This window comes from Anoplophora glabripennis, unplaced genomic scaffold (genome assembly GCF_000390285.2).
Source record: "Anoplophora glabripennis isolate ALB-LARVAE unplaced genomic scaffold, Agla_2.0 scaffold285, whole genome shotgun sequence".
Classification (NCBI taxonomy): domain Eukaryota; kingdom Metazoa; phylum Arthropoda; class Insecta; order Coleoptera; family Cerambycidae; genus Anoplophora; species Anoplophora glabripennis.
The window spans coordinates 624,376-637,108 of NW_019416394.1; the positions used below are offsets into that span (position 1 = coordinate 624,376).

At 31.5% G+C, this 12,733-nt stretch overlaps 1 protein-coding gene across 2 annotated transcripts in view; it reads right to left on the reverse strand.

Annotated features, from left to right (window-relative positions):
• The window catches only part of LOC108908047 (restin homolog), a 175,412-nt gene extending 162,760 nt beyond the window's left edge, over positions 1-12,652 (reverse strand). For both annotated transcript variants that reach the window (XM_018711955.2, XM_018711954.2), the window contains exon 1: positions 12,573-12,652. In XM_018711955.2, the coding sequence (XP_018567471.1) occupies positions 12,573-12,581 (9 nt within the window). In that variant the 5' untranslated portion in view covers positions 12,582-12,652. The remainder of the gene's footprint in view (positions 1-12,572) is intronic.
• Positions 12,653-12,733: the final 81 nt, after the last annotated feature.

Consider the following 12,733-nt stretch of genomic DNA (forward strand, 5'->3'; position numbering starts at 1 on the left):
TTTTAATGATTACAATATTTAACAATTTCAAAATACCAGGTATGAGTTGTATTAAGTAAGTACGAGGTTTGATAAAAAAGTAATGACAATTGTTAATTTTCTGAGAAGGTATTTATTTAATCTTCATTTTTTATTCCATCCCCTTCAAAGTAATCCCCGTATCATTAACACGCTTACACCAACGTAGTTTTCAGTTTGAGAAACTCTGATGGAAACTCTTAACCTATCGTTTTTAGTTCGGTTTCCGATTTTGCCTTTATCTCATCTATTATTGAAAAACGTTGTCCTCAGAATATCCTTTTGAGTTTAGGAAATAAGAAAAAGTCACAAGAGGACATGTCCGAAGAATAGGGTGGTTGCAGCATTACAACGGTGTTGTGTTTCGCCAAGAACTGTTGGATAAGCAAAGCGGTATGCACCGGTGTGTTGTCGTGGTGAAAAATCTATGAGTTGTCTTTCCAGAGTTCGTGTACGACTGGGAGGTAGAAATTCCTGATGAACTATTCCATTGTAGCCGAAGGAAACAGTCAGAAGGGCCTTCACATTTGTTCGGATTTGGCAAGATTTTTTCATGCTTGGTTTTTCAGAAAACTTCCATTGAGACGATTCAGTCCTCGAAGTCTGAGTCATCAGCGATGTCAATAAGCGCATGCGATGCTATTTTTGGAACAAAGCACAGAGCACAAAACAAATGGAAACGGGGTACAGTCAAATGGACTGAAAATGTCTCATGATATCCTGATTAAAAGTCCTCATGGGGCCCAACGTCTGAAAGAGGCCAGTTTTAGAGATATAAAGGGTCAAAGGTCAGGAATATCGGTATCCGCTAGTAATAGCTGAGAGTATCATTATAGCGTATGGAGTTTCACTGACATAAGCATTAGTATTGTAGCTTACTATTTATGACTTATTTTACTTATGGTCTTACTTACTGTTTCGTTTGCCTCAAATATTGATTATTTAATTGTTCCTCATATAGAGGCCTAAGATTAATTCAAGCTTCATATAGTTTTCGGAAGTATGACAATGAAAGTACTATCATTTTAAGTGGTTTAAGTGGTTGTTTTCAGAAACATTTTTTAGTGTTATCGTTTTGTGAGGGTTTGTAAAAGACAGGGTATATAGCAAGCTACCAATTACTCGTGACGATATGATAAATAGAATAAGACAAGTTTGTCTTGGTATTACACAAGAAATGCTACATGACGTTCACATTGATATCGTTCGCCGGATTAACTTGTGTATTCGAGAAAAAGGAAATATTTTTGAAACAACTATTTAACTTTGTTTTATCAATAAATATATACGCGGTGTCCCGAAATTAATGCAACAACATTTGGTCATAGATTCTTAAGACAAATTTAGGGGACCCGTATTTTTTCTTTTTGCCAAGTGGCTCCCCTCCTTCGGAGTTACAGCCCTCTGAAATCTGCTCCTAAGAATAGTCTTTTTATATCTCAGAACCCTGTTGTACGAGAATCACTAAATTTGGTACACAGGGATTTTATATCATGTGGAATCTAATAGTGCTACGCCTTTTGGCGAGGAACCTCCTTACGACACCAAATTTTTTGGCTCCAAAGACAAGGGGGCCCACGAATAATTGTCTTAAGGGGGTTTCCCGCCAAAAGGCGTAGCACCATCAGATTCGACATGTCATAAAACCCCTATGTACCAAATTTTAGTGATTCTCGTACAACAGGGTTCTGAGATATAAAAAGAAGATTGTTCTTAGAGACGGAGTTCAGGGGGCTGTAACTCCGAAAGAGGGGGCTACTTGGTAAAAATAAAAAATACGGGTCCCCTAAATTTGTCTTAAGAATCCGTGACCAAATTGTGTTGCAATAATTTCGGGACACCCTGTACATATTTTGCTATCATATAAATGATGTCTCGTTCACTAATCAATAAGAATAAGAAAGCTGCATAATTTAGGATCATTGTTATTTTATGCAAAAAGTAAAGATACATTTTATGCAATGCTTCTTTGGTTTCAACTCTTTAGCTCTAGTACGTCGACACTATTTATGGTAAAAAAATTAAAAATAAAGAAATTACGAAAAATATCGTAAAATATGAGGAACTGATATATAACACCTACTATGAAAGTTGTAGATTTTGAGAAGGTCTTTCACATCCCGTTAAAAATACAGGGTGTTCCAATTGAAAAAAACAAAATTTTTGCTTTTGAAAAAGATAACATTTGTTACGATTTTGTGAACACCCTGTATGACATTTATAAACAGTGACCACTTCAGAATTTACGGTGAATCTAGTACAATATGTGTAACGATTGCTGCTATCAGCAACGATCAAGTGTAACGCCGAAAATGTCATTTTTCATATTAAAATATTAACATCTCAGAAACTACTGATTTTTGAAACAGTACCTATTATGAAAAAGTTGCATAACTTCATGTAAAATATAAATATCGACTCAAATATAGTGTTCCATTTAAAAACATCCAACTTTGGTCAACCCTCTTAAACCCTCTTAAAACGAATCATAAGTTAAATTATTTTTAAAATGTCCATTTCTTGCCCTGCCACCCGAACCTATTTTAAAATATTTTGCCTCAATTATATTCGAGCGATAAATCAACTTAGCCACAGCGTTGACTCACCCTGTACAGTGTTCTTTGTAAATATACATTTTGAGAGAATTACACAAAAAGTATAAAAGTAAAATTACACGTTTACTGTAACATTACCTAGTGTAATGTCATGACCTAATGACCTAACCAACAACCATAAAATTTTCACACATTTTATTACTTCAGATATGTTTTTACTATTCGTACATCCCATTCCTTAAATAAAATTAAAATGTGCAGGAAATAAAATTAAACTTTTACGTTAGTTATAGAGTTCTGATAATACATAAATGGTGCTACCTCATGCTAAACAAATCCAAGAAAGCTGCTTTATGCTGTATAAAGAAACGATACTCAAAGGCCGATGTTACAAAGGTCAAGTACTACAGGCAATTATTAGATCGGTAAAGCATGCACAATAAAACATTTTGTTACATCCTTTAGGAAGTGAAGCAAAGTGAGAAAACATAATACAAGGCCAACCAAATGTATTTGAAGCGAAGAGAAAGGAAGCGCGAATATACAGGGTGCACGAAAATGAAAGTGATAAAAGGAATAATTATAAATAATTTATCTTACATATTTTAGAGTTTAAGGAGATTACTTCTATGAGAAAAGGGAAGAATAACGTTGTTATAAGAGTGATCACGGAAACTGTGTCTTATTTTCTAACAGTCGTTCTACCTCACAAATGGCGTGGCACATGGCAACGAATGTACTAACGTCTAACTACTCACGTAGTTAGTATGAAATTACATTTTTAAAGAAACATACTTGTATTTGTTTTTCCCGTGTTAAACCTATACAAAGTCTATTTGTAGGGCTGATTTGTTCGTTGTTGTATATTATCGACGACATTTTCTGTAATTACAGTAGATTTTCCCCGTCGTATTTTCTTTCGCAAATGCAGTTTTTGGTTTCAAATCTTTTGACAATAGCACATTTCCGGTTTAAGAAATAGTTAATGTTTTAAAAGGCATAATCGTTTTGAAATAAAAATATTATTAGCCTCAAAATTTTGTTTCTGTTACAACTTACCAGTAATCCAATGAAGTGTCAAAAAAGTTTAGCTGTGAAATATGTACCTACGACTTACGCTAGGGACACACGAGCGTTTTGTTGACGCGCGTTACAATGCGCGTTTCAGCGTTATACAAATTGAAGTACAACAAGCCACACAATCAACGCGCGGTATTTCAATTCCCGTTTCAACGCGAGTATATTCTGACAACGCCGTAGTTATGCTAGACGCACGTTCAGACTTATCGACGCGCGTTTTAGAATTACATACATGGCGGTGTACGCGCGTTTTCCAGCATTTCCTCTGGTGAAATGGCTCTTCTCATTTTACATTCCTTGCTATGTCATTCTTGATTGCAGCCAACAGTTCATTAAATGAATAGATAGGCATATGGAAGTAATTAAAAGATTTTTCCGGGTTAGCTCTTAGATGTGGATATAGCGTGTAAAAATGACCATATTAGACTAGGCGGTATCTGTTTTGGTTTGGGTGAATCGTATATCCACGGACATTTTTGGCTTTTTGGCTTTCAAATATCACTAGAAATGAAAATTTTTCTATGCGTGTAAAAAAAAACGTGGGGTTAACTTTTGGCGGCACAATATGTTAAAAAAATTCGAAAAATGTCATATTTTTCTTCCTATTTAATTATGTATCTTTTCAAGAGTTGATTTTAGGCGAAAATGGAAGAGGAAAAAAATGTTTGTAATTAAATTTTTTACAATACATGACTGGTTACAAATCGAATGAATCATGATTATTATGGTAAAAATCGAAAAAATCACAAAAATGGGGTTAAAAAACAATACTTTTTAGGGAATTTTTTTGGTGTATTTAAATTGGGTGTAGGACCTTTATACTTGGCTCAAGAAAACTTCATGTTATGTAGAATCATCACACCAAATTTCATCAAAATCGGTTCTATAGATTTTGCATAATAATTTTACAATCCAGATTTTTAAAAAAAAATTGCAAATTTTCAAAATTTTGCACAGCAAAAACCAAGGCCCTTAGATACTTGAAAATTTAATCACATATAGAAGGGCTCTCAAGCTTTCAAACTTTTTTTGAAAAATTCGAATCCGTCAATTAGGAGAGCTCTGGCGCTTGTTTAAACATTGGTCGAATTTTTGTACTTATAAACAATTAGAACTTTGTGAATATTCAATCAAATCAAATTTTTTAAAGCAGGTTTTAAAAGTTCTTGGAAAGACGCTTCTTTAAAAAAAAACAGATCGATTGATCAATTAGTTACGTAGTTATAGCCGATTCAATTTCGAGCAGGCCGAAGCGGCCGCGCTCTCTGCTTCCCCCACCACCACCACCCGTACGATTTTATTGAATTTCTCGCTTGCATAAATAACTTTAAACACGTTTTAAAGTAGGTTGCCAATGAAGAAAAGTATTGTAATCTTAGACCTGGTAAGTACTCGGAATACCAAAGGTATTTTTCGAAAAATTAGCCCGGATGTCCCAGTACATTTAGTGTAAATGACGGTTAACTTTGATCGGCTATAACTACGTAACTAATTGACCAATCGATCTTTTTTTTTTTTAAAGAAGCGTCTTTCCAAGAACTTTTAAAACCTGCTTTAAAAAATTTGATTTGATTGAATATTCACAAAGTTATTCTAATTGTTTATAAGTACAAAAATTCGACCAATGTTTAAACAAGCGCCAGAGCTCTCCTAATTGACGGATTCGAATTTTTCAAAAAGCGTTTGAAAGCTTGAGAGCCCTTCTATATGTGATTAAATTTTCAAGTATCTAAGGGCCTTAGTTTTTGCTGTGCAGAATTTTGAAAATTTGCAATTTTTTTTCAAAATCTGGATTGCAAAATTATTATGCAAAATATATAGAACCGATTTTGATGAAATTTGGTGTGATGATTCTACATAACATGAAGTTTTCTTGAGCCAAGTATGAAGGTTTTATACCAAATTTAAAGACCCCAAAAAAATTCCCTAAAAAGTAGTGTTTTTTAACCCTATTTTTGGCGATTTTTCGATAATACAATAATAATCATGATTCATTCGATTTGTAACTAGTCATATTATGTAAAATTTAATTACAAACATTTTTTTCCTCTTCCAATATGACATTATTCGAATTTTTTTAACATATTGTGCCGCCAAAAGTTAAGCCCACGTTATTTTTTATGCGCATAGAAAAATTCATTTCTAGTGATATTTGAAAGCCAAAAAGCCAAATATCTCCGTGGATATACGATTCACCCAAATATGGACTCTTTGAAACAGATACCGTCTTGACTAATGTACACTTTATACTTTCACGACGTTTTTTTTTCTTATTTTTTGGGTAATTTAAAAAAAATGCGATATAAACCCTTGCGCCAAATGGATGGAAGGTTATTTTTATAAAAATCTCACACCGAAAAAAGCAGACAAATAGAAAATACAAAAACACATCACTTAATATAGCTCACTTTAAACAGGTCTTAAACGTTTCGAAAATCCTTCTAAACTGTTTTTGACTCTTCATTTTGATAGTTTAATATATAGTCAAACAATTTTTGTAAGATTTAATAACTTTGCTCTGGAATACGTGAAAAAATTAGTACTACATGCTCTATTTATTGTTTTTCATTAACTTATTTATGCCTATTCATAAAATCAACCTTATTTCTTCGATTTTCTATTTCTTTATGAAACTGCGCTAAAAATCAGCAAAGTAAATTGTGGCTTCGCATTTCATCAGGTTCTGTTTACATTTGAGAATACTGTTAAGAAAAGTCTAAGCGTCGGGGAAAGCAGAAGGATAAAATTTCTAATGGATTTATCATAAAGAAAGGGGATATTCAAGGGTTGACGCAGCAAAGTGAATAGAAGTGAAAAACTGTCAATACTTTCTGAAATGAAAAACACTACTTAACAGTAGGTACGCCTCGTAGATAATTGACAAGTCATTGGCAATAAAATCTCCTACAAGCTCTATGACAAACTTTGACAGATGGGAGATGTGTTAATTTGAAAAAATTTTTCTTAAAAAATATAATTTCGTATTTCAATCAAAGTAGCCTGATAAATAAAAGCTATGGTTGCTATAACAATAATTATTATTTGTCTTTAAACATTAGTTAACCTTTAATAACCAAATTAACAAAGCTTAAGACTAAAAAAATTGTTCAAAATGTCCACTTCGGCTCGAGTGCAAGCCTCACATCGGCGAACTAAAGATTTCGTCACTCGACGGATGAGATTTGGGTCATTTCTTATCTGGTTAGCTGCATCTTGAATACTTTCAAGAAACTGCTTAGGGGTAGTGATTTCAACATGGTAGATAAGCAGCTTTATATCCCCATAAATAAAAGTCCAAAGGATTTAGATCTGGGGAACGCGGTGGCCATGCTATTGGTTCTTGTTGATCTATCTATTTATTCGGAAAATGATCATTTAACCAAGTAGATACTTGTCTCTATGAAGTGGCGCACCATCGTGCTGATACCACATATTTTGAACAATAATAAACCCTACGTCATCAATGGAATCAAAAAGGTTGTTTTCCAAGAAAGTACTGCATTTAAACGACCATTTAAAACATTTACAAGCAGTAAATTATTGTTAAAAATGCTGCCCAATCGTTGACACTGAAACGTTGCTGAAATCGTCTTAATCTAATTGCATGCGGATTTTGTAACGCCCAGATATGTTCATATGATTATTATTTATGGCGTCCCTAGTAAAACAGGCTTCATCAGACCGCATGACAAGCGAAAGTAATCTATCATTTTCTGCATACTGTTGAAGTAACCAGCGACAAAATTCTAATCGTTGAGGAGCATCTCCATGTAATGCTTTCACATTTTGGCGATGAAACAGATGTAACATTTTTCTGTTCAATACACGCTATACAAAATTCGGTTATAAATGAAGATTACGAACACTAATTGAAGAGTTGTCAATGAAAGCATGTATTACATCCACTTCATTTTTACATTTACTTCAGTAGAATGAATAGGTTATCTACTTTTCGAAGTCTGCGAAATAATACACTAAAGACTGTGTGGGCAGGTTGATGTCTATTTGGGTATCTTCATCGGTATTCTCAAGCTGCTTGTTCCCATTGGAATACCCATATACAAAGACAATATCTGCATACTCTTCAGTTGTAAATAATTGTATTTTTTATTTAGCACTTTAACGCTAAGTGTCAAATGAATAAACAAAATGACACAAATAATAATTATTGTTATAACAACCATCATTTTTATTTATCAGGTTACTTTGACTGAAATATGAAATATATTTAAAATACTTGTAATTTTTAAACAAAAACGAATTGGACCTATGTTCATATAAGAGGAATTGTTTNGAAAAACTGTCAATACTTTCTGAAATGAAAAACACTACTTAACAGTACGCCTCGTAGATAATTGACAAATCATAGGCAATAAAATCTTCTACAAGCTCTATGACAAACTTTGACAGATGGGAGATGTGTTAATTTGAAACATTTTTTCTTAAAAAATATAATTTCGTATTTCAATCAAAGTAGCCTGATAAATAAAAGCTAGTTAACATTAGTTAACCTTTAATAACCAAATTAACAAAGCTTAAGACTAAAAAAATTGTTCAAAATGTCCACTTCGGCTCGAGTCACATCGCCTCACATCGGCGAACTAAAGATTTCGTCACTCGACGGATGAGATTTGGATAATTTTTTGTGGGGTTAGCTGCATCCTGAATTCTTTCAAGTAACTGCTGACGGGTAGTGATTTCAACATGGTGGACAAGCAATATCTGCATACTCTTCAGTTGTAAATAAATGCATTTTTTATTTAGCACTTTAACGCTAAGTGTGAAATGAATAAACAAAATGACACAAATAATAATTATTGTTATAACAACCATCATTTTTATTTATCAGGTTACTTTGACTGAAATATGAAATATATTTAAAATACTTGTAATTTTTAAACAAAAACGAATTGGACCTATGTTCATATAAGAGGAATTGTTTGAAATTAACCCAGCTGCCATCTGTCAAAGTTTATCATAGAACTTGTAGAACACCCTGTATAGAAATGAATTCAAATATATGTTAGTACAGAGGATTGTAAGTCTGTTATAATAAAAGTAATTATTTCAAAAACAAATAATTTTTTCAATAGAATTTTTTGAGAATGGAATACGCACAGATAGGCAAATAAAAATAGTGTGACAAACTAAATATAATTTTGTTTTGATGTAAGTATCTTTTCCTAGTGTTACCTAATTCGCATTTACTATTTATATATCTCCGCAAATTTGGGTCACTGCTCGGTTGCCTGTTTGAAAATTTTCTTCCGAATGATATTTATTGTTAATGTTATAACATTACAACAATTTAGTCACCCGTGAAACGTTTTATTATTAAACATTAAGGACACAACTGACTCTATTATTAAATACATTGTGCGATACGTAGAACCTTTGTAGATGTAATAAACTGAACGTGCTGTATTTAAAAAAATAATCGGTAACAGGTTTTTTATGGGTATAACAAATGTTTTAGCGCATAAAAACTTTATACATGGATTAGATTAGACCAGCGCATAATCTAAGGGTTAGTTCTAACCGAAAATGCAGTTCTTAAAAAAAAAGTTAGTTCTAAAAGTTAAAAAGGGCAGTTGCAAAATTTGATTGCTTGAAGTACTAAGAAAGGTTAATAAATAAATAAATAAAATAAATTTATTGAAATAAATGAATGACTTTGAATACAGTACATGAACATTTAAAATTAATAAACTCGAAAGGATATAACAAAGAATTAGAATTAAAAGTACTGCATCTTTTTTTGGGAAGGGGGGGGGGGGCAGCTAGCATAGGGTGATTGATTTTGGGTAGTTCTTAAAATTCCTTAGACACACATTAAAGCAGGGAGAATAAATTGGATGCAGAATTTAATAAAACTGCACCTTAAAGAAACATTCGGGTTTTCTAATTTGCAAACCTGCAAAGTTGAAAGGGCAGGGCACCTATTTGCGGTATCCAAGCAATAAGGAAACGAGATCATAAGTTTGAAATCAGTTAATCAATGTGATGGATATCCTGTACATGATGTAGAACTTTTTCTGTGTAGGTAGGTCGGATCAATATAAAATAAAATTCATTTTATATCTATAATTTTCGTGTTATTTATGATAGAGACTGTAAATTGAGAGCTGAAAAGACGAATATTTTGAAATATCTACATCTGTCATCCCTTATTTTTAGCCATTGCAGTGGCATACATAGTCCTAAAATGAAGCAGGATTATAAAGCGAATTGAAACATAGTTTTTGAGTAAAACTAGTAAAGTTTCGCAATTTAGGGAAATATATTTTTAAATAAACATAACGGTTGCGATGTCCCAAACATATTACTTTTTGGTTATACTGTAGGCAGGTTCTTACACAAATTTTAGAAAAAAAAGTTCGCTTTTTAGATAGATTCAAGTTACGCAACTGATGAAGTAACAACAAATATTTGTATGACTTTGTCGCACGAGATCCCTTGACTTCGTAATCAGCCTGTTTCCAATACTCGTCCTCTTTTGCTGTGTTTATAAATATTTCATATATATTTTAATAATAGCAGTTTTTGTGCCATGTTGAAATTAAATATGTTTTATTAATTTACAAAAATAATATGAATAATTTATTTTTTTAATTTGATCAATTGCAATAAATTCATGACTAACTTGTTAGATTAAAAATATATATGCTGCTCCTATTCAAGATATTGAAAAAGAACATCAAAGTAAATATTTGTCGCCTTTTGTGACAAACAGATTTTTGATCATTTCACCTTTAGCTTTACTGAATTTTTTGAAAAGGCCATCAGAAGGGTTTTGAAGGATATATTAAGTATATTATATAATATGTAAGTATTATATATTAAGTATATTATATTTAAGTATTTATTATTATGAAACATCACCCTAAGAACCAGTATAACGCGGTATCTTGTGAAAAAAATGGTTTTTCTGTAGATACAGAAAAAAATTATAAAATATTAAATAAACTAACCTTTTTTAATTAAGTTTGTATTTTTAAGGAATGAACACTTATTTTAGAGTTCATCTTCATTTAATACTGTTATACTTATGTATATTCGTTTTTAATGGTGTTTTTTTCCATTTTGTATTTATAGAAGAGAAACTTCTACAGGATTATAATAATATATACACTTGTCTCGCTAAAAATTGTTTTTTAATTTTTTATTTTATTTAGTAGGTAGATGAAATAAAAATGAAATTATTTCTGGCTGCATTTTTATATATTTTAAGTCAATTGTCAAACATTTTACTTCATTTTACGAAAATAATTATTTTTAATTGTCAATGTTCTTCAAAGCTATTATGTAAAATAAAAACTATATTAAAATACTAAATATCTCAAAAACCGTTAGCGATATATGTATATCACAAATAATTCAATCATTTTAGAAAAGCTCTTATGACTTCAATGGTATCAAGATTTGAAGGATGTTCCATTAAAAAAAAACCATAAGTTTTTCCTATATATCGGAAATACGATTATCTAACATATCTATACAACTTATATTCTCAACTTTTTTCTAATCTCTAATAATAATTGAAAAAATATATTTTTCAGATCAATTTTTAGAGTAATCATTTTGCAATTATGTACTGCCAAATCGAATACATATTGAAATTTTTAAATTATTTTTAAAATATTTCCAAAATTTACTTGGTTTTGGTTTTTTTAGTATGTTAATCGACTGGTTATACAACTCTTCTACCGTCCGGTTCTCAGTACTTCCTGTGATTTCAACTTCATACATAAATTACTATACATACATGTAAACTAAACATATACCTATATAGCACATTTATTATTAGTGTTAACTCCTACAAATTTGAAAACTAATAATTTTTCATATCCAATTGAGGCATTGAATTCAATGGTGAGAAGTCATGATATAAGGCAAAGGCATATTTCTCGAAAAGCTCAGGTACAGAAACATCTGATTGGCTGTTTTTAAGGGATTTAGTTAAACTTCTTATGACAAGTCACCCGATCTCTATTCAATATAAACACTTTTATTAAATTATTGAATAAACTATGATTAAAATTATAATTTTCAAGTGACGATCTTGATCTATATCTCTGGAAATTAGAGAACCTCAATCTTATGTAAATTATATTATAAATGTTTTTTTATATAATTGTAAACAATTACTTAATGCTATATTTAATGCTATTTTTCAACAAATACTTACTAACCATTAACAGTAAAACTTATAATAAAATATCTTGACAACTAAAAAAATTAAATGTAGGAAATGTCAGGTTCTAAATTACATTAAACATTTACAGGTCTACAACTACGGAAGATATTTTATTAGTTGTCCTCAATATAAAACGTAATATTGCTTAAAATCTGATTTAAATAGTTAAAATTTCATAATATTCATCATAAACCGTAAGGTTTCTATTGTCCACAGCTGTACGTATGTAGTACTCAAACTCAAAGTAAATCATTCCAATTCCTAATCAATCCCATAGTTTCTACGTGGTGACCTACCTTTTTGTTGCTTAGATAGGCAATGTATATCATAGTGTATAAATTTTTATGCAACACAATGTAACGTGTACGTAATTTCAGAAATTCGCCTCGGTTCAAAGAAATGTGGTTCCAATAATTATAATATCCTAACACTAACGTACAAATTCGCAGATTTCCGATTTTTACTCTAGCGATAAACACTATTATGCCTTCCTTTCAGCCCATTTTACCGTTGTGCATCTAAATAATAATAGAATAGAGTACTCAGTCAACTGTAAAGCTTTCAATTAAACAAAAACAACCGGTTTTTTTATCGTGATACAAAACCGATTGATACTGCGGGCAAAGGAATATTAGTTTGTGTGCATCGGCATTTGTCATTGGATCCGAGGGTAACTTGAATGAAAACTGCAACAAAATATGGATATGTAGAAAATTACTTACCTTTGACATGTTGGTCTACACTATTAAATTTGCCAGGAATTAGAACTATTTACTTCGATACTCATTTCACACGATCAATACCACTATTACCAAATTTCTTGTGCCCGCGTCGACAGCGATAGTAGAGCGAATGGGGACGAGTTTGCGCGCTCCTGTTTTAT